General features: G+C 39.7%; 1 protein-coding gene across 5 annotated transcripts in view; it reads left to right on the plus strand.

Annotated features, from left to right (window-relative positions):
* Positions 1 to 1,547: 1,547 nt before the first annotated feature.
* The window catches only part of UEVLD (UEV and lactate/malate dehyrogenase domains), a 50,552-nt gene continuing 29,442 nt past the window's right edge, over positions 1,548 to 22,657 (plus strand). Inside the window, exons 1-5 of one of the 5 annotated variants that reach the window (XM_008060699.2) lie at positions 1,548 to 1,771; positions 8,431 to 8,515; positions 12,368 to 12,433; positions 19,266 to 19,429; positions 21,710 to 21,845. In XM_008060699.2, coding sequence (XP_008058890.1) covers positions 1,730 to 1,771; positions 8,431 to 8,515; positions 12,368 to 12,433; positions 19,266 to 19,429; positions 21,710 to 21,845 — 493 coding nt within the window. In that variant the 5' untranslated portion in view covers positions 1,548 to 1,729. The remainder of the gene's footprint in view (positions 1,772 to 8,430; positions 8,516 to 12,367; positions 12,434 to 19,265; positions 19,430 to 21,709; positions 21,846 to 22,657) is intronic. The other 4 variants (XM_008060701.1, XM_008060700.2, XM_008060702.1 and 1 more) reach the window with 4 other exon arrangements.

The following is a 22,657-nucleotide window of genomic DNA, read 5'->3' on the forward strand; positions in this document are numbered from 1 at the left end:
ATCTTTCTTATCAGTACACGACCCTGACCACCTTGTAGGAATGTGTAACCATTATAGTAAATCACAGAATTACCTAAAACACAGACACGATGTTCTAAGTGTTATGTCACACTCCCAGTGGGGACTCCAGAATGTTAGGTCAGGCCTGCTGGGGGTATGGGTGTCTAGTGTGCAATCTGATGCCACATGAAAGATGCAAATAATTGCACAGAAGTTATTAGAAAATATAGTTTATTGGCCGGGTGTGGTGGCTCAGCCTGTAATCTCAGCATTTTGGGAGGCCAAGGTGAGAGGATTGCCTGAGCTCAGGGGGTTTAAGACCAGCCTGGGCAACTCGGTGAGACCTCATCTCTACAATAAAGCACCCACAAAAAAATAGCTGGCCATGGTGGCATGTGCCTGTAGTTTCAGCTACTTGGAAGGGTGAGGTGGAAGGATCACTTAAGCCCAGCAGGTTGAGGCTGCAGGGGTTGTGAGCATTCCACTGCATTCCAGCCTGGGTGACAAGAGTGAGACTCCAACTCAAAAAAAAAAAGAAGGAAAGAAAATAAAATTTATTTTAAAACTTATGAGAGAGAGATTGGAGATGCACCTTGCACCTCCCCAAGGTTGGGGAGGAGGCCAAAAGTTAAGAAAACATAGCCTGGACATGGCTCAAAGAGCACATGGCCACACCATAGCTTAGCAAAGCAATGGTCTGTTTTCACTTTCTTGAGTCACAGTAGCCCTACCTATGAATCTTCCTGTAAATACAATCACCTTCCTGCCTGCCTAACCTCTTGGCAAGTAGAATATTCAGCTCCTGTGAATTTTCCACATCAGTGGATCAAGCCAGGGACCCAGAGCGGGTAAGTAATTCACAGGACAAGAAGACCAAACAGCGCCAGAAAATTACTGTGTTCTCCATCTCTTCGCCTTCCTTCTCCAGATGATTTCATCCATCAACTTTCGGATTAACAGTAGTCAATATCTGTCTGGGGAAAGGGGGGCACACCTCATCAACAAGGGTACCTGCACAATGAATATTTGTATACCTAATCTTTAACTGTACCCCACAATTTTAAAATAAAAATATATAAAAAAAATAAAAATTAAAAAATCTATTTTTTCCTCTTACCTCCAATAACATTGTCAGAGCGCCCCTTAAAAAAATAGAAAAAGGGCAACGCCTGAACCCTCTGCACCCTGGCGCTGCTGTCCTGTCTCCACTTCTCTGGCAAGATTCCTCCTGACTTTTTCCCTTTCTACTCCCTGAAATGTTGCTTTTGAAGTTCCTCCTTCCTAAATCCGACTAGTTTTCAATCTTGATCTTTTCTGATACTCTGCAGAATTTAACACATCCTCCTAGAAATTCTCTTCAAGAACACCGCATGTGGCTTCTACCGCCTTTACCGCTTCGACTCGGGTCCTTCCTAGTCCTCTCTTCGTAGATGTCCCTGAGTTTCCTCGGATCATAGTTTCCTTGCTTTCCTTGCTGCCAACGTGTTTCCCGCCGCGCCTGCGTCACCTGCCTGCTGCGGCTCCTGCAGGTGGGCAGCCCCATTCCGGGCGGAGCCGCGCTGAGCCCAGGGCTGTGAACGCTGCGCGCGGGTGGAATTTCCAGTCCGGGAGGGGGCGGAGCCGAGGACAGTGGGGAGGTTTGGTCCTCGGTGGCCTCCGTCCTGCGGCCTGCCCGGAAGAAAGTCTAGGGGCTGGGGTCGCGGGACCCGGCTCCCTGATCAGGCTGGAGATGGAGTTCGACTGCGAGGGGCTGAGACGGCTGCTTTGCAAGGTGCGGGCCGCCCGGCCGGGTCTGGGGCCTCGGAGGTCTGGGGGTGTCTCCGCCTTTGACCGGGCTGCCTCCTTCGTGCGTTTCCCTGCCTTGTCGTGGGGCACGGAGCGGGAGCGGGCTGGTCTGATGTCTGCTGGGAGCAGCGGCCCCCGAGAGGCCCGGGGGATCCGAGGCCATCCGCCTCCTGGGTTGGGGCCTGGGCTCTGGCTCCGCCCGCTACTCCGAGGTCCCCCGACCTCCGCCCGGTGCGAGTCCTTCTGACACCCCCAGTTTCACTGGCTTCCAACAGCTCCCAGCGCAAGCTGTCCCTGCAGCCACGCCTTTCTCTCTGTTGAAATGACCTGCCCTCCTCCTTTTTCTTTGAATCAAAGCTCATCCTTTGTAAGACTCAAGTCAGAGTAAATCCCTGGGAGATTGGATCACTCCTTTTTCTCTATCTGCTTTCAAAAAGATCGATGATCACATTGTGGAGCAATTATTTATTGCCTGACTCCAAACCTTACTCCTGCTGGGAACCCTTTAGACTGTAGAGTCTGTGCTTTTGAATCCACTTCACCTAGCACTATGCTTAACGACGAGGTAGGTGCTATATAACTGCCGTGAATGAAAGACCCGAGTAGATTTAGGAATGAAGCCAGTGTTGGAAGGCCCAGGAGAGAACCTCTTAATGTTGAAAGGTTGAGGCATGGGAGGGCTGACCTAGAAATCTGACCTACATTTCCGGGGCCTTCCTAGCGCGAGTTTCCAGGTCAGACCGCAACTTCTGACCTCTGAATTAAGGCGCTCTGATTCCTCACCAGAGTACACTCAGAGGAAATCCCCTTTTTCACCAGTTTGCTAGTTAAGTGATTCTTAATACTTCTTAAGAGTTTCTCATGCGGAAACCATGCTTGTGTCTTTGTTGGGGCAGCTTGCACATCTGTGGGAGGTTTTGAAACACTGTGATAGAAATTGTTTATATCATTGACTTTAATGACTTCATCTACTGCAACTGATGTAGATCTTGTTGGAAAAGGAGTATCATGCTTGGGATGACTACGCTTTCTGTCTCCTCTTCAGAGACATGAAATTAAAAGAACCATTCTATCAAGGTTTAATGTGAGGAGGATGATGAACTGTCCAATGGGAAGAATTTTTCAAGTTGAGAGTAGAAGAAGGACTGCAGCATAATTTTGGTAGAAGTAGAATGAAAGAAAAAAAAACAGAAAAGAGACAATGGTTTTCTTAAAGGTGAATGTAAGTAGGCTAGTAGAAGAATTTTTTTTTTCATTATGAGTGCCTAGCATGGTGTCTGGCACATAGGTGCTTAATATGTGTTTGTTGGATGTATAAATTAAGGAAACTCATCAGAAACAAGTCATTTCAGTAAACATCTCTTAGGTCCCTTAGCCCTTGACTAGGCAAATAATATCATAGTTTAATATCTAGAAATAATTTTAGTGCAGAAAAATCTGTGAACAGTACATTTAAAAATCAAGCAACTGTATGGAGAAAGTGAAAAATCTTAACGAAAACAAATAAAACCTAAATAAATAGGCCCCAACTTCAAGGATGTGAAGAGTCATTTCTCCCCAAATTGATCTATAGGGTCAATGTAATTCCAATCAAAATTCTAACAGGTTAATTTGGGAACTTATCATACTGATTCTAAACTTCATTTAGAAGTGCAGAAGACCAAGAATAATTTTGACATTATTACAGAAAAAAGAATAGATGAGGAAAATTGCTCTGCCAAATGTCAATACTGTAGTAATTAGGATTTAGTGTGGTATTGGTATAGAACAGGCAAATTAACCAATAAAGCAGAATAGAATCTTAGAGTCATATTCACATATTTGGAAACAGTATAAAGGTATTGCGGATAACTATGTAAGAGAGAATGCAGAGACAGATGATAACCCATAAGGGGGAAAAATGAAATTGTATTATTACCTTACATCAAATTTAAACATTCCCAGTGGATTAAAGACCTAAATATAAAAGACGACTTTAAAACTACTAGAGATGGCCGGGCGTGGTGGCTCAAGCCTGTAATACCAGCACTTTGGAAGGCTGAGGTGAGAGGATTGCCCGGACCAATGGGTTTGAGACCAGCCTGGGCAACTTGATGGACATCGTCTCTACAATAAAATAAAAAAATTAGCCAGGTGTGGTAGCGCATGCCTGTAGTTCCAGCTACTTGGAACACTGGTGAAAGGATTGCCTAGGCCCAGCAGGTCGAGGCTGTGGTGACCAGGAGCATGCCACTGCACTCCAGCCTGGGGGACAGAGTAAGACTCCATCTCAAAAAAAAAAAAAAAAAAAAATTCCTTCCTGCTAATAATTTATTTTATGAACTGATGCTACAAAATATTTCTCAATGTGTCTTACTGATGCCAGGTGGGGTGCAGTGTGTTTTTCCATGGGTTCTTTGATTCTACCACAGAAAGGAATTTCAGAGCGAGTCCAAAGTATAGTTTTAGCTAGGATTTATTAGAAAGAAAAAGACATACTCAAAGAGCCTGGATGCCTTAAGAGAAAGGATGTGTTCTTGCCTTTGACAAGAAACTTTATATGCTTTTACAATGGTGCTTAAGAAATCATGAGCTAAGAGTGCAAGGCTGCAGGTATCTGGTCACGAGTTTTTATTATCATCTCTCAACCTTTAAGGTCACAAGGACCTTCTAAATAGTGAAAATTACTGTCCAACTAGATTTAGACTTTTCTTAGAACATCATGTCTTATGTACATGTTTTATGTAATTCCCTATTGTTTTTTTCTGTGATTTACTGCACTGATAGGTCTCACTTTCCAGTTGGGTGAAGGTCCATTAACTGATAAGAAAGGTGTCTGAACACTTACCCTATTTTAATTTAGACTTGCCTAAAAAACCTGCCTAACTACTTGTAAACTTTTCTTTTTGTTTTTTAGTCAGAGTCTCACTCTGTCGCCCAGACTGGAGTGCAGTGACACACTGCTAACGGCCACTGTAGCCTCGACCTGCTGGGCTCAGGCCATGCTTCCACCTCAGGCTTCCAGGTAGCTGGAACTACAGGCGTGTGCCACCATGCCCAGCTAATTTTTTGATTTACTATAGAGGTGAGAGGTCTTGTAATATTGCCCAGGCTGGTGTCAAACCCCGTGGGCTCAGACAGTCCTCTTGCCTCTGCCTCCCAAAGTGCTGGGATTGCAGGCATGAGCCACTGTGCCTGGCCTAAACTGTATTAACTATGCCTGCCTCACTACATTTGAGCAAGGTCATACAGTAGTACCCTTAACGCTTATAAACATCAGTCTCCTGAAAAAATATACTGTAGTACAGCAGGTAAATTTTAAATTTTATTAGGCATCTCAATTTTTTCAGTCTTACTGGTTTCTATAAGAGTATAACTACATTGGTTTTAGAATCTCCTGGGCCAATTTTCCCTTATAGTGAAGTGCTTGAACCTTTTCTTTTCAGCACATGGCACTGTCTGAGGCACATTTCCTTAGAGAATGTTATACAAGATTCTTAGTGGTGATGAACAATATGGAATCTATCTTAATATTACAATATCTAGCTTAATAAAGGTACTGTGTTTCATATATAGTGAAAATAATATTTTTATTATATTTCTTAAAATAGGTCCCTTTTTTAGGGGACCTATTAGCAAATAGGCATACTTATATAAGGCAAATCAAATATTTAACTAATACTGACCTTTGGGTTTTAAAGCCCTGAGGAACTGTGCTTTTACTGCCTTTTAACAAACTTTTATAGCAGTCTTGCAATTAAGTCAATTTTAGTGTAGTCCTATGTAACTATTAATAATCACATTTGCAGAGAGTATAAGAATGTAGAAAATAGCTTATAAGTGGAAAACAAAACAAAAATTGTATATGTTGATAATGTGTGTGTGTGTGTGTGTGTGTGTGTGTATTATACAATGCAGCCTTTGTATATTGGTATAATGTTTGGAGTTGGGATGGCTTCATTCAATTTTGTTTACCTGGAATCACAGACACTGAATCTAGGACTCACTTCATTAGTCTGTTGTAGTTAATACTGATTGATTCTTACTTTTGATGCTCAGTGTTGTGGATCATAACTGCTTTCTATATCTACCCTTCTCATGTAAATCTACCAATTTGCTAACTTTTATCCAAAGAACAAAATTCAGCCAAAGACATACCCTGTGCTGAGTGCTGTGGAGAAGTATAAAAATGGGCAAATGATTCCTGCCCTCAAGTTGTCTATAATAACAGACTTTTTCTCCTGTCAAATTCTTCCCCATTTCTATAACAATCTTCCACCTTCTCTATAATTTTCTACACCATTTGTATGCTGAATTGTAGATTCAGCTCCTCCAGAAGGCCTCTCTGTAATTTAGATATGTTTGTGTCAGTTCATAGTTTCCTGCCTGTACTTATTTTATCTCACTTTTATGTATATAAATCGTAATATCCTTATTCCCACCTATTGAAGTTGGTAGGCAGTAAAGCTATATCTCTTACACGTTAAAAACTGAAGGCTTAGAGAGAGGAAACAGAATCCGTTAGCATCATCCTCCATTTTCTCCCAAACTCCCCTAGTCCTAGGCATCTATAATCTTCTTTGTGTTTCTGTGTATTTTCTTATTCTGGATATGTCATATACATGGACTCATACAATATATGGCCTTTTGTGTCTGATTTCCTTCATTTAGCATAATGTTTTAAAGCTCATCGTGTTGTGATTTGTATCAGTGTTTCATTCCTTTCTGTGACTTTATTCATTAATCAGTTGCTGGACGTTTTTTCCTATTATGAATAATACTACTATAAATAGTTGTGCATAAATTTTTATGTGGATATGGGTTTTCATTTTTCTTGGGTATATATCTGGAAGTAGAATTGCCAGGTCATATGGTAGTTCTATGTTTAATCTTTTGAAGAGCTTCCAGACTGTTTTCCTAAGCAGCGACACCATTTTGCCTTTGGCAGGGGTGTATGTGTATGAGAATGTATGAGAATTCTGATTTCTTTACATCCTCTCCAACACTTGTTATTTTCTCTTTTTGATTATAGCCTGTCTTTCGATTATAGTATGAATCCTCCAACTTTTTTTTGTTGTTGTTCTTTTTCAAGATTCTGGGTCTTTCAAGATTTTCATGTGAATTTTAAAATTAGATTCTACATTTTTGTTAAAAATAAATGCCAGCTGAGGTTTTGATAGGGATTACATTGATTTTTTGTCTTCAGATCCATGAACATGGATGTGGTTTCCATTTATTTAGGTCTGTTTTATTTTTTTTCAACAATGTTCTCTAGCTTTCAGAGTCTAAGTTGTATATTTTGTTGAATTTATTTCTAAGTATTTTATTCTTTTTGGTGCTGGTATAAATGCAGTTTTCTCAAATCCATTTTCAGAATGGTAATAGACCTTGAATATACTTTTTTTCTTGCATTTACTCTTCGCCACAAGTCTAGGAGGTATTATTTCTTTTTGCAGATGAGAGAATAAATTCAAATAATTTAAATGATTTAGCCCTCAAGGCAACTAAGTTAGTATTTCTGGGTGGACACCTGGATAAATGAGGAGGCTGTTCACTTGACCTGACTGCAGACCCTTGCATGCTTTTCTTTTCCCTTTGACACTCAGGATGCAGTATCAGGAAGGTGAGAGGGAAAAGTCAAGGTGTCTCAAGTTAATGAGCTATTCAAAAAACAGAGTTTAGCCGGGCTCGGTGGCTCAGCCTGTAATCCCGTGCCTTTGGGAGGCTGAGGTGAGTGGATTGCCTGAGCCCGCGGGTTCGAGACCCGCCTGGGCAACGAGACCTCATCTCTACAATAAATTTTTAAAAAATCAGCCGGGCATGGTAGCGCATGCCTGTAATTCTGGTTACTTGGAAGGCTGAGGCGGAAGGATCTCTGGAGCCCAGCAGGTCGAGGCTGCAATGGCCGGGAGCGGCCACTACACTCCAGTCTGGGCGACAGAGTGAGACTCCAACTCAAAAAAAAAAAAAAAGAAAGAAACAGAGTTGGATCTTGAATAGTGATGAGAAGGATGATTCATTCTGTCCTGTCTCTTACGCCTTCTGGATGTATTTGGAGGCAGTTTGCTTCAGTGATCAAAAGCCCAGTTCCTGGGTTTGAGCTCTGGCTTCACCATTTAATTTGCTTTCTGACTCAGCAAGTAACTTTGATTCTCTAGCTTTCATTTTCTTCTGTAAAGTAATGCAGCTGTAAGGCCTCCTTACCTCATAGGGTTGTTAAAAAGATTAAATCCGTCTGGGTGTGGTGGCTCAAGCTTATAATCTGAGCACTTTGGGAGGCCGAGGTGATGGGATTGCCTGAGCCCATGGGTTCAAGAACAGCAACTTGGTGAGACCTCATCCCTACAATAAAAAAATTAGCCAGATGTGGTAGCCCGTACCTGTAGTTCCAGCTACTTGGAAGGCTGAGGTGGAAGGATTACTTGAGCCCAGCATGTCGATGCTGTGATGGCTGTGAGCGTGCCACTACACTCCAGCCTGGGTGTTGGAATGAGACTCCAACTCAAAAAAAAAAAAAGATTAAATCAAATGCTATTCACATTTGTAAAGCTTGTAGCCCAGGGCCTAGCTCATGGTAAATGTTCAGTTTTTCAGTTCAGTGTTTACAACAGCTGTTCTTTTGCTCATAACTTTATGCTTATTCCATGTTCATTTTTCTCTTTTCAGTACAAGTTCAGGGATCTAACCGTGGAAGAACTAAAGAATGTAAATATGTTTTTCCCACATTTCAGATATTCCATGGACACTTATGGTAAGACTCATCCTCTAGTTTTTGCTGCATTATTTGAACTACTAATTTATCTGGTTCTAGAGAATTACAAAGTCATAATTTCTGATTTCACTATGTTTTTCCTCAGATTTTGAGCTGTACTTTGTGACCTGTGATTTCTGGGGAAATTAAAGTTAATTCAATACACATTGTATTCATTCTCTGTTGCTGCTGTAACAAATTACCACAAACTTAGTGTCTTAAAAAGCACAAATGTACTATTATAGTTTTTTAGGCTAGAAGTCCACCACACATTTCTATAACTTAGAAATTCAACTAGACATTCAACTTGACTAAAATCAAGGTGTCAGCAAGATCTGGGGGAGTATTCTGTTTCCTTGCCTTTTTCAGTTTCTAGAGGTCCCCCATCTTCAAAGCCAGCAATGTTGCATGTCTCTAGTCATTCTTCTAGAGTCAATTTCCTTCTCACTACAGATGGGAAAGGTTCTCGGCTTTTTAAGGACCGTGTGATTAGATTAGACCAACTCCAGTAATACAGAATAATTTTCCCATCTCAGGCTCCTTAATTTATCTTTTAAGGCTAGTTAAGTGATCAGGGTACTTAATTTAATCACATCTAAAAAGTCCCTTTGCCAGGTAAGGTGACGTATTCACATGTTCCAAGGATTAGGTAATGGACATCTTTGGAGCACCTTTATTCTGCCTACCACATATATGATTATTTTAAATTATTAATAAAAAAGTGTTATATTGTTTATTTACAGTGATGAGCTGATTATCTAAGAAAGATTTTGCTTTATTATCGTTCAAAAAATTTGGACTACAACTTGTAGTTGGAGATAACTTTTTGTTTTTTAGAAAGCAGGATTTATTGAGATATTGAAAGGACAGAAAATCTCCCACAGTGGGAGGGAAATACATTTTATATCATGATCTCATATACACATAACTAAAATATTGTGTCCGCTCTGGCTTTTTATTTTCTCTTCTGTTCATCTCATTTCATTCCATTTAAAAACAATTGCTGGTTGAGACTCACTACATTGATTTCAGGGCCCAGGAATTAGTCAAAATTAATGGCTTTGAAAAACGTTTTTATTCTACATGTGTGTTTTAAATTTGAATTAGTTTAGGTTAAGAAAACATATCTAATTTAGGTACATGTATATATAATAGACGTCTTGAGAAGTTCTTGAAATATGGCTTAGCACAATAGCTCAGGCTTGTATATGTGGAAGAAAGTATTAGATTTAGATTTGTCTGTGACTGTCCTCTTGATTAGCACCTAGTTATTTGGTGCTACATAAATGCCAGGAATAAGGGCTATAATAGCTACTATTTATTGGATATACTATGTTATCTTAAGTATTTTACAACCAAAACTGTGTGGTTTTATTGTCTTCATTTTGTAAACAGAGGCTCAGAGTTTAAATAGCTTGCTCAACTCTTCGTCTTACATAGCTAGTAAGGGATGGGGTTGAGATTTGTACCTATGTCTGTCTTGTACACTGTATGAATACTGCTTACTCTAATAAATTGTCTTTTTTCATCATATGGATTTATCATTTTATTGTACCAATTCTTATTCTCTTTTCTCTATCTAGAGAATACTCTGGTGCCATTAAATCCTCAAACCATAGTATTAATATTGTCAGGTATATTTTTTAAATTGGAAGCAATGACATCATACATCATAATGAACATCTGTTTTGGCTTTTTGAATAATTTGATTGGAAAGTGAATATTCACACTTTTTTTTTGTGAGTTGAAGTCTCACTGTTGCTCAGGCTGGAGTGCAGTGGCATACTCATGGCCACCGCAGCCTCGGCCTGCTGGACTCAGGCGATCCTTCTACCTCAACCTTCCAAGTAGCTAGAACTACAGGCGCACACCACCATGCCTGGCTAATTTTTTTTTTTTATTGTAGAGACGAGGTCTCACCATGTTGCCTAGGCTAGTCTCGAACCTGTAGGTTCAGGCAGTACTCTAGCCTCTGCCTCCCAAAGTGTTGGGATTATAGGTGTGAGCCACTGTGCCCAGCAAATACTCACACTTATAGGTACTCAACCACATTTAATGGTTATTCTGTGTCCCTAAGTAACCATCCCGATTCCACTCCTTTTTTCATTCAGTTTTTTCCATGGAGTGGTCATTTCACCCATTGTTACTTTTCACTCTTAATTCAAGGTAAATGCTTGTACTTATGTATTCTCTTGACACTTGTGTTTTCTGTGGCAGCCTCTGCAATGATCTGAATATTTGTATTCCCCCTAGATTCATATGTTGAAATTCTCACCCAGAAAGTGATGGTGTTAGAGCCTTTGGGAGGATCTTTGGCAGAGATCTCATGAGTGGGATTAGTGTCCTTAAGGAGGCCTGAGAGAGACCCCTGCTTGCTTCCACCTTGCCCTTCCCACCATGTGAGGACACAACAAAAAGTCAGCTGTGAACTGACAGCTCTGGAAGCAGACATCAAATCTGCTACTACCTTGATCTTGGATTTCCCAGCTTCCAGAACTGTGAGATATAAATTTCTGTTGTTTATAAGCCTCCCAGTCTATGGTATTTTGTTACAGCAGCCTGAACAGACTGAGACAGCTTGGTTTCCTCTTTTCCCTTTCTGAAATAACTTATTTTTTGGTAATAGAATTAGGTCTCGCTATGTTGCCCAGGGTGGTCTTGAACTTCTGGCCTCAAGTGTTTCTCCTACCTCAGCTTCCCAAAGTGCTGGGATTACAGGCATGAGCCACTGTGCCTGGCTTCCCCTTTCTGATAGGTTATCAAGTCAAGTCTATTTAGAATTTTTTTTTCCTCTGCTCATATAGGATAGTGTTACTGAGGCATTAAGAGACTGCATTCCAAGGTTGTTTGATTGTTTGAAACCAGAGTTAGTGCTTTCTATATTCAGTCCTGAAGTTAGGGTATTGGTTCTCTTCCAGTATGTCCCAGTTATTGATAAGAAGGTTGAAATTGAAGAGATATGAATATTGAAAAAAGGTTGACAATAATAGAGTTAGAGAAATTAAATAATATAATTATCAATCTTTCTAATAAAAGTTTGCTTTAAAAACACTGCTAACAGTTGTTCATCTAACTATAAATGTGACTATAATTGATTTGTGACATGTGACAATTATTTAATAATGACTTCACATTTTATAATCCTCTTTTTTTTTTTTTTTTTTTTTGGCTTGAGGTCTTATTCTGCTGCCTAGGCTAGAGTACAGTGGCATAATCACGGCTCACCACAGCCTCGACCTCCTGGGCTCAGGCAATTGATCCTTCTGTTGCAGCCTCCCAAGTAGCTAGGCAAGTGCCACTATGCCTGGCTCATTTTTTTATTTTTATTTTTTGGTAGAGATGAGGTCTTGCTATGTTGCCCATGCTGGTCTCAAACTCCTGGACTCAAGCAATCCTGCCTCAGCTTCCCAGAGTGCTGGGATTACAGGTGCCCGGCCTAATACTTTACTTCTTATTAGGGTTTTCACATTATCTCATTTGATCCTTTGACAACTTTGTAAAGCAGTCTTACTATCTTTGTTTTGTAGATGATGGAAGTGAAGATCAAAGGGATTAAAGTCACCCAAAGTAACATGACTTAAGTAGGGAAGGTGGGCCTAGAATTTGGGATTTCAGTATCAAAGTCCTGTGTTTTTTCAGCTACCCTCACTGCTTTCTAAGTGAACAGCATCTGATCATTTGCCCTTTTTGGCAGGTTGACTCTTTCTTAGATTATGTTTTTTAGAGATTGTGTGGTGTGTGTGTGCACACGTGCACGAGTGGGTTCATGTGCACACACATGTGAGCACTTACATACTTCACTAGAGTTCTTTCTGCTTCTAATTGTATGTTTTGGGACTTTTTTTATTCCAGTTTTTAAAGATAGTTCCCAGAAAGACCTGCTGAATTTTACTGGCACTATTCCTATAATATATCAAGGTAAGTGTGGAAGTTGAATACATGTGAAGTTCTAAAAGAGCAGTTCCTTTAATAAGAACTTAAATTTGCTTATGCCACAATATTCTCAAAGTATTTTTACATACATATGATCCTGTGTACAGGACCTTGCTTAATAGGATCTGGCAGGATTCTATTTCAGTCAAGGAACTATTAGAATAATGTCAACAAGTTCAATTCAACAAATACTGTCAACTTCTGGGTCCACTACTCTGCTCAGTTCTGGAGTACAGAGGAGAGTAAGACAGACATAGGCCTGCCTTTGGAGAGAATAATCTCTGTCTTCCAACCTTTTGGAAGGGCCCCACCTTTATCTTCATTACGTCTAAATTTTATTCTCCCTCCTTTTTCCTCTCTGGGATACAGCATTCTTCATTCCATAGGTTAAACTGAATGTTAGCCTGGTCTGATTTAGCTAAAACCACACAACTAGTATTAGGCTAAAACTTAAAATCTAACAGAAAATTTTTAAAACACAGGGATTGTTAAAGCTCAAAGCAACACATTATAGGGTGACCTAACAGATTAACATAGCTCAATGTTTACCCAAAAAGAAAGAAAAATAATCACTAACTTCTCCTATACTCAACTTTTAGCATTTGCACAGACCTATTTCCTCCTGTGTTCAATAACAACTAACCTTTGAGATAGATATCATAAGAAGGCTACTTATTTATACTATGACTTAAAGATTGCCAGTGAATCTTTATACGGATGTATTCCAATGTATTTCTCTAAAATGGTGGCTGAAATTACACCATTTAGAAATTTATTTCTCTTTTAAAATGCAAATAATCCCAGGAAGAATAACATTTAAAATCACTAACATATAGTCCTGTGTTTATAGGAAATTTCTTGTAAGTATCTGTTGAAAGATTGAGTTAGTTTATTTAATTACTGCTGGCAACACTGATGGCTTAGGAATAAATTAGTTTACTGGGCGTTTGAAAGAGGACATATACAGTTGGGCTTGGTGGCTCAGCCTGCAATCCCAACACTTTGGGAGGCCAAGGCGAGTGGATTGCCTGAGCCCCTGGGTTCGAGACCAGCCCAGGCAACTTTACACGACCTTGTCTCTACAATAAATAAATAAATAAATAAATAAGTTAGCTGGACACAGTAGTGTGTGCCTATAGTTGTGGCTACTTGGAAGGCTGAGGCAGAAGTTTCGCTGAAGCCCAGCAAGTCAATGCTGGGATGACTGTCAGTGTGCCACTGTACTCCAGCCTGGGCGACGGGTGAGACTCCAACTCAAAAAAAAAAAAAAAAGAGGACATATGCTAAAACGTAGACTGAAAAGGATTTGGAAACCAGATAGGGAGACAACAGTGGAGCTTGCTATCTCTTAGAAAGAGTTTAGCATTATGCAATGGGAATATGTTACCCAGAAGACACCAGGAAGCTGAATTTTGGGGGACTTCTTTCAAAGTAGGCGCTTCTTTATACTGACCCTTAGACCATTGCAAACCCTCCTTAACTTCTCCTCCCCTCTGTGATGACTTGTTATTAGAAGTACACTCGTGTTTTGTTCTGCTTCTGTTTCTGTCCCACCCTGACACTTCCTTTGCCCCAGCAGACACTAGTAAATGCATGGGAATTCATTGTGTTTTTATGAATAGGAATGTGATTGGAGACCAGCCATGGGCTCCATGCAGAGATTGCAGAATGAGGTAGGCAAAACTGGCAGAGAGTTGATTTTCCTTTTCCTTCCTTGTTCCTCCACTGCCATGCTCTCCTATTGTTTTCCGACTGCCTTGAGAACTTGACTCAGACCTGTTCCCCATTTCTTGTATTCTACAGTTATCCTGGTTAGAAGCAAGAAAGAAAGGGAAAGAAGGGAGAGCTAGGAAAGGAAAGAGGGAGAGGAAAAGGGAAGGAAACTGATTATGGTAATTCATTCTGAGGAATAAAGGCCATTCTGACCCACCTCAGTGATTTGGAGGTAGTTGCATATTAACAGAGAAGCCTATTAATTTAAATGAATTACTGCTTAGTAGCATTTTAGTTTCTAGGATGGTGTAGGGAGATAACATGAGGGCAGAAAAGCTCTTTCATTAGCACTCTGCCTGTCCTGCAGCCTTCAAGCTATGTTATTGATCCTTTTTTTTTGAGTTGGAGTCTCACTCTGTCACCCAGACTGGAGTGCAGTGGCTGCTCCCGGCCACCGCAGCCTCGACCTGCTGGGCTCCGGCGATCCTTCCGCCTCAGCCTTCCAAGTAGCTGGAACTACGGGCGTGCACTGCCACGCCCGGCTGATTTTTTGATTTATTGTAGAGATGAGGTCTCGCTGCCCAGGCGGGTCTTGAACCCGCGGGCTCAGGCAATCCACTCACCTCAGCATCCCAAAGGCGTGGGATTACAGGCTGAGCCACCGAGCCCGGCTGTTATTGATTCTTATCCTGGAGTCTTCCCCAAGGTAGTAGTGCTACTGTGATGTCTTATTTTTTTTTCCTAGTACATTTTTCTTTTCTTTTTTTGAATCAAAACCTTGCTCTGTCTCTCAGGTTGAAGTACAGTGGTACAGTCACAGCTTACTGCAGCCTCTGATTCCTGAGCTCAAGCGATCCTTTTGCATCAGCCTCCTGAGTAGCTGGGAGTACAGGCACGTGCCACCACATCCCTAGCTGCTTTGTATGTGTGTGTGTGGAGAGAGAAGAGGTCTTGCTATGTTGCCCAGGTAGTCTCAAACTTCTGGCCTCAAGGGATCCTCCGCCTCAACCTCCCAAATGCTGGGATTACAGGCATGAGCCATCACACCCAGCCCTTTGCTTTACTTTGGACTAGAATTATATCAACTAAGTATGAATGAATATTAGTTATTTCCTGCTGATTTGGAAGTCAGAATGCATTATCTGTAAGATGAGTCAATAATAGAGCCTCTCTCAGAGTTGTGAGGCTTAAATGAATTATGGTAAATAAAGCTCTTGACATAGTGCCTGGCACATAGTAAGTGCCCAATAAATGTTGACTGGTCTTATTTGTCTGCTTTTTTTACTCTTTTAGTTAACCACTTTTATTACTATAATGATAATACATGCTCATACTAAAAAAATTTAAACAATTGGGAAGGGATGAGGTTAAACTTGTATCTAACCTTCTCCTACTCAGTCCTATTCCCCAAATAAAACTATTAATATTTCTTTTTGCATATCTTTAGAAATTTTTGTATTATTTCTTATACATCCAAGATTATATTAGGTCATGATGACACTTTTTTTTATACACCTGGCGTTTTTTCTGCATATACCTGTTCTTTTTTTTGAGTCAGAGTCTCACTCTATTGCCCAGGCTGACTGGAGTACAGTGGCACGCTCACAGTTTCCACAGCCTCGACCTGCTGGGCTCAGGCGATCCTTCTGCCTCAGGCTTCCAAATAACTAGAACCATAGGTGCATACCACCATGTTGGCAAATTTTTTTTGTTGTAGAGATGGGGTCTTGCCAAGTTGCCCTAGCCAGCCTCAAACCCCTAGATTCAGGCAATCCTCGTGCCTCCACTTCCCAAAGTGCTGGGATTATAGGCGTGAGCCACTGCACCTGGCTCATATACTAATTCCTTAGAGATATGTATCATCTTAAGATGATATGTATCTAGACTTTATTTACATCTAACTTAAATTACATTCTTGTGATATAATTAGTTTATTTTTATGTAATTAATTTAGTTTTTGAGATAATGTCTTGCTCTGCTGCCTATGCTGGAGTGCACTGGCACTATCATAGTTTATTGTCAACCTCAAAGTCCTGGGCTCACTTCTTCCTGTCTCTGCCTCCAGAGTAACTGGGACTACAGGTGCCCACCACCACACCTAGCTTATTTTTTGTAGAGACACTATGTTGCCCAGGCTGATATCGAACTCCTGACCTCAAGTGATCCTCCTGCCTCAGCCTCCCAAAGTGTTGGGATTACAAGCACGAGCCACCACGCCTAGCCCAATAACTTAAAATCTGAGGTCTCTGTACCAGAAGTTCTGACTCTTCGGTGCTGAATTACTAAAAGCTAGATGGCCGGGGTAGGAGTCAAGGTATTTGCTGAACTGGAAAGAGGGAAGGAAGAAGAGACTAGAGAACACTAGTAGTGAGACCCTACCAGTTAGACATGGGAATCTGGGTCACTGGGTGCTTTGCCAGGCATGTACAGTTAACATGCATGAACTTTACTGGTGATGGGCATTGATGGAGGCAACAGATCCTTGACCAACCTTCACAGAGGGGATACCTTCAGTAGATATTTATTTCCTTTTCTTTAATATGTAATGATTAATAAAGAAAGTGGCTACATCAGCATTGGGCTACCATTCCAGCTGTATTAGTAAACATTAGGGACATTTTTTTGTCTAGACGCGGTGACTCAAGCCTATAATCCCAGCACTTTGGGAGACTGAGGTGAGGGGATTGCCTGAGCCCATGGGTTCAAGAACACCCTGGCAACTTGGCAAGACCTCATCTCTACAATAAATCACAACATTACAAAATTAGCTGGGCATGGTAGCCTGTGCCTGTAGTTTTGGCTACTTGGAAGGCTGCGGCGGAAGGATTGCCTGAGCCCAGCAGATCAATGCTGTGATGGCCGTGAGCATGCCACTGCACTCCAGCCTGGGTGATGGAGTGAGATTCCTACTCAAAAAAAAAACCAAAAAACATTTTTTTTACATTGCCTAAAACAGTAGCTTTCAAATGTTTTGACTGTGATTCATAATAAGAAATACATTTTATAGCTAACTAGCCTATATATATGTATATCTAAAATTACCACCTGGCATGCATTCAATTTTCAATTCCATTTTAAAATATTGTTTACAATCCACTAAATTAATTTCATGGGCCATTTATTGCGACCACTGGTTGAAGAACACTGGTCTGGAATATACCACACATTAGTAACTTTTGAAGAAATGTGATGGTGTGTCTTGGTCCTGTTGGTCACTTTGTGGTGCTAAGATGACTTGTATAATCATAGGGTTATCTATGGACCAACAACCATGGGCATGTCCATACCCATACTGCAAATACACAAAAGCAGAAGAGGAATATGGTTCTGAGAATGACCAATATAAAATCAGTAGACCCCCAGGTACTGGAGACACTTCTCTAATGTACCGATTTTCAGTTCAAGCTGCACAATAGCTTTATGTGGGAAGCTTTTAAAAAATGTCCAGCTCCCATCCCATTGAATCAGGAGCTTTGGGGGCGCGGCCAAGATACTGTTGTATTTTTGAAGTTTTTAAGTGTTTCTAATGTGCGGACACAGCTATTATTGTGCTTAGGGGAGGAAGAAGCAAGATGAAAAAAGTAGCTTTCAGTGGAACGAGGTTTTCCTTAGTAAGAAAATAATTGTATCTGGCCTATTTCTAAAATGAATTTGAAGTAAAAAGTACCTTTCATAGTATATACTTACCTTGTCATTACTATTCTAAGCGTTCTTCACATCAACTGATTTCATCCCAACGCCTCTGTGGGATAGAGACTGTTATTATCCTTATTTTATAGAGAAAGGAATTGAGTCACAGAGAAGTTAAGTAACTTGCCTAAGTCACACAGCTAGTAATGTGTGGAACGGAAATTTCAACCCAGGCATTCTTGTTCCTGAGTGAAAGACATTTGCAATAAGATTATGAAAGCAGCAATAAATATCAAGAGATAGAATAGACTAGCTAAGGTAATATGTCAGACTCCTAGTCTAAGATTGTTTTTATGCTTATATTAGATTTAACTTTGGGCTTTCTGGCAACCAAGGTAGTCAGAGATTTTGGCTCTTGTTAGGCATGACCTGTATTAGAATTAGAGAAGCATACATTCAAGTTCTTGTCTCCACTCTGTTCTTAAGTGGCTTTTTTACTTCATTGTAGCCATCATGAACAAAGCCTACTTCCTTTTCTGTTAATTTAGTATACTAGAGTACTTCTTAAAAGTGGTGTTTCTTTTAGTGTTTCCAAGAGATGCATAGGTCATTTGCATCAGAATTTTCGGGAATGTGTATATGTGGGTATAGGTGTGTGTAAGATTGTTTAAAATGCAGAGTTAGGGGCCCCATCCCACATCTACTAAATCTCAATCTCTGGAGGTGAATCCCAGGAGTCTGCATGGCTTTGGGTTCTTCCAGTAATTCTGATGGACACTAAAATGTAAGAATTACTGGACTAGTGACAGTTAAGTTTCTTTTCAGCTCTAAGTTCAGTGTATCTAACTCAGCTTATGTGTTATAGTATCTAATTATTGAGCTCCTTGAGGACAGGTGTCAAACTCAGTTTGGTTCATTCATTTTTCGTTTGTTCAATCTTACTCATGTAAGAAACTTTTATTAAGCAGCCAGTATGTTAGGTACTTTTATACAGTTTCATATACTTGGTGCCTGGAATATAGAAATTAATTAGACATAATTCTTTCTAGAAGTTTACAGTGTAAAAAGAAAACAGACCTGTAATTTCACTGTAGAATAAGTATAAAAATAGAGGTATTCCATTATCTTTTAAGAAAGATGCACTATCTCTGCTTGGGTAGGGCAAAGAAAATTATATAGAGAAGATGCTATATCCCAGACTTCTGGCACAGTAGACCCTGCAAATATTTATTGAATTGAATTGTTTGAACTAGCCATTGTCTCAACTAAATTTACTTAAGTATTATACTGTGTTCTAATAGGAACATATGTCCAATGTGAATGTGGATGAAATGGGGGAAAGAGGCCTTGATTTACATTCATTCTTTATATATAAACTTGACTGCACATTTCTTAAAATGACACCTAGCTGTATAATAAATATAATAAATATGCTTCATTATTGTTTTAAGATGTGTTTATTTGTTTCAAATAGGTAATACATATAACATACCAATTCGTTTCTGGATTTTGGATTCTCACCCTTTTGCTCCCCCCATTTGCTTCTTGAAGCCAACTGCAAATATGGGGATCTGTGTTGGAAAACACGTGGACGCTCAAGGCAGAATATACTTGCCCTATCTCCAAAACTGGAGCCATGTAAGACCAGTTTCATTTTTCTTCAAAAAGCTTTCACCGTATTTTTCTGAATATTTATCTCTGATTATGGTGGTACAGATAAATGCTGCATTTTTTTTTTCAATGATATTTTTCATTTGGTCTTTGAAAGTAATTTGAAATTGAGCTCTGTAGGGTCACCCAAGCTCCAGAACCCTGATGATAAAGTATGTACAAAGCTACTCTCTCTGAGTTTGGGGAGACTTTGTTTGCTCCTTGTCTTTTTTAAAAAAATATTTTATTTTATTTAAGATATGTGGTACACTTCAGGATTAGGCAGATAAGTAGTCATCCTACAGGTAAAGTTTGGGCCTCCCTTTGGTCCCTGCTTTACTTTTTTGAGATCAGTTACCCTTATTAAAGTTATATGCCCCTCTTCCTTCCCCTGGCAGCATCCCACTACTGCCAAACTCTTTCTTATAGTTATGATCAATGTTCAGGGTCCACTTACAAGTGAGAACATGTGGTACTTGGTTTTTTATTTCTTATGTAACATATATATATGGTTTTGCCTGTTTTTTATTCTTACGTAATGTAATCTTCTGTGGCATGCTTTCACTTCATTATGTTTATGAAACCCATCCATATTGATCTATTTAATTATAGTGTTTTATGGGTCCTCACATTTTAATTTTGTATTCTGCCTTTTTCATTTACCATTGAGCATTTCTTCACGCCAAACTGTTTTTAATAAATATATGCTTTTAAATTTTTGCCTGATGATCTAGCATGAGGATATTACATAATGTAATTACAGATTGCCCTGTTGTGAGAAATTTAATGATGAACATCCTTAAATGTAAATATTTGTGTATATCTTATGTATCTCTAATAGTTTGATAATGATAAATCTCTAGGAATAGAATTATTGGATCAAAGATTTTCAGTATTTTTGAAGTTTTCTTAGATAAAGGCAAATTGGCTTCTAGAAAGTTAGACAAAATGTATTTCTGCCATTTGTAGACGAAAACATAGGAAGGTACCTATTCTATAGTACCCTTGCTCTCATAGATGGTATTACCATTAAAACTAAACAAGGTCTGGCTCATTGGCTGAACCTGTAATCCCAGCACTTTGGGAGGCTGAGGCAAGTGGATTGCCTGAGCCTGCAGGTTTGAGACCACCCCGGGCAAGTTGGCAAGAGCTTGTCTCGACTATAAAATAAAATAAAATAAATTAGTCAGGCATGGTAGTATGCACTTGTAGTTCTGGCTACTTGGAAGGCTGGGACAGAAGGATTGCCTGAGGCCTGTGGGTCAACATTGGGGTGGCTGTGAGCGTGCCACTGCACTCCAGCCTGGGCGACAGAGTGAGATTCCAACTTAAAAAAAGAAAAAAAAAAAACTAAACAAATATTTGCTTATCTCTATACATTGACTTACACAGATATACAGTATTCTCTCATTTTTGTAAGTAGTTTAAAAATTTATGAAAGGATAATTTATAATATATTTTTATATGCCCACAAAGTTGTAGGACTGAGGACTGGGATATGTCAGAGTTGAATGTGGTTGTAGTAAAGAATGCATTTGTTTCTATGGCCTTACTGCCCTCAATGCACCAAATCTCGTCTTATCTTGGAAGCAAATCATTGTTGAGAAAAGGATGCATTAGTATCATCATTTATTTCATAGACATCTTGTAAAAAGGTGTATAATTATGGATATATCTTGCTTTGTTTTTATGGTTTTCTGTTTTCCAAATATAAAACCTTTAAAAAGAAGAAAAAAGTAATAGAAAAAGAAAGGACATACACCAAATTTTCAACAGTAGAAGTTGACTTTTTACTTTATGAACTTTGTTTGCATTACTTGATGATGAAATAATATTGCCAGTTAAGTCCGGTGCAGTGGCTCATGCCTGTAATCCCAGCACTTTGGGAGGCTGAGGTATGAGTATTGTTTAAGCCCAGGCATTTGAGACCAGCCTGTACAACATAGTGAGATCTCTCTCTCTACAAAAAAACAAAATAATAACCAGGCATGGTAGCATGTGCCTGTAGTCCCAGCTACTCTGGAAGCTGAGAAGGATCACCTGAGCCCAGGAGTTTGAGCCGTTAGCACACACACCTAATATTTTGATTTTTTGTAGAGACAAGTTCTCGCTATGTTGCCTAGGCTGGCCTGGAATTCCTGATCTCAAGCAATCCTCCCACCTCAGCCTCCCAAAGTGCTGGGCTTCTAGGTGTTAGCTACCACTCTCAGTGGTAGTATTCTTTGCTAAAATTTTTGTGTAACTTTTTTATTTGTGTGTATCCTGCAGCCTAAATCTGTCATTGTTGGATTAATTAAAGAAATGATTGCCAAGTTTCAAGAGGAACTTCCCCTGTATTCCCTGTCATCATCTGATGAGGCACAGCAAGTAGACTTGCTAAACTATATTGCAAAGATCACTGAAGGTTTGTATTTTTGTCAGATTGCCTTGAGGGTTATGAATTTATAGTTTCTCACTAAAATCCTTTTCTCTCTTCTACTTGATTTTTATAAATAACTATCTATATGTATGTATGTGCTTTGAATTAGAAATTCTTGTACTTTTATCATGGGATATTACCATATAGTTCTGATGAATTTGGTTTCTTAAAATGTAAAAAATATTAGTTCCAGGTAAAATAATTCTTATTTTGTTCACAGTGACTTGATATACATCAACGATTCTAAATCTTTTTCACTATATGTTTATGCAGCTTTTTGGCTTATTCAATATATTGAACCAGAGGATCTATGATTCTTCATTGAGGATCAAGCCAAATACCCATGCTTAGAAAAATTTAGTAAGGTGTTAGACATTTCTGTAATGCAGACCAGAGCAGTAAGAGTCAGAATGTTTTCCAGAATTACAGAAAGCCTTCTTCTTTAGAGTCTTTTTGTTTCTCTATCACCCAGGCTGGAGTGCATGGCACACACTCATGGCCATTGCAGCCTCAACTTCCTGGGCTCACGCGATTCTTCCACCTCAGCCTCCCAAGTAGCTGGGACAACAGGGGTGTGCCACCACACCTGGCTAATATTTTGTATTTTTTAAATAGAGACGAGGTCTCACTATGTTGCCCAGGCTGGTCTCGAACTCCTGGGCTCAAGTAATTTTCCCTCTGTGGCCTTCCAACGTGGGGATTACAGGCATGAGCCACCACGCCCAGCCTCTTTAAAGTCTTATATAATACTTTTTAAACACTTAGAAAAATATTTTTAAAGGATAGCCTCTATTTCG

The sequence above is a fragment of the Carlito syrichta genome, unplaced genomic scaffold (assembly GCF_000164805.1).
Source record: "Carlito syrichta isolate Samal-C Ts95f unplaced genomic scaffold, Tarsius_syrichta-2.0.1 Scaffold304706, whole genome shotgun sequence".
Taxonomy (NCBI): domain Eukaryota; kingdom Metazoa; phylum Chordata; class Mammalia; order Primates; family Tarsiidae; genus Carlito; species Carlito syrichta.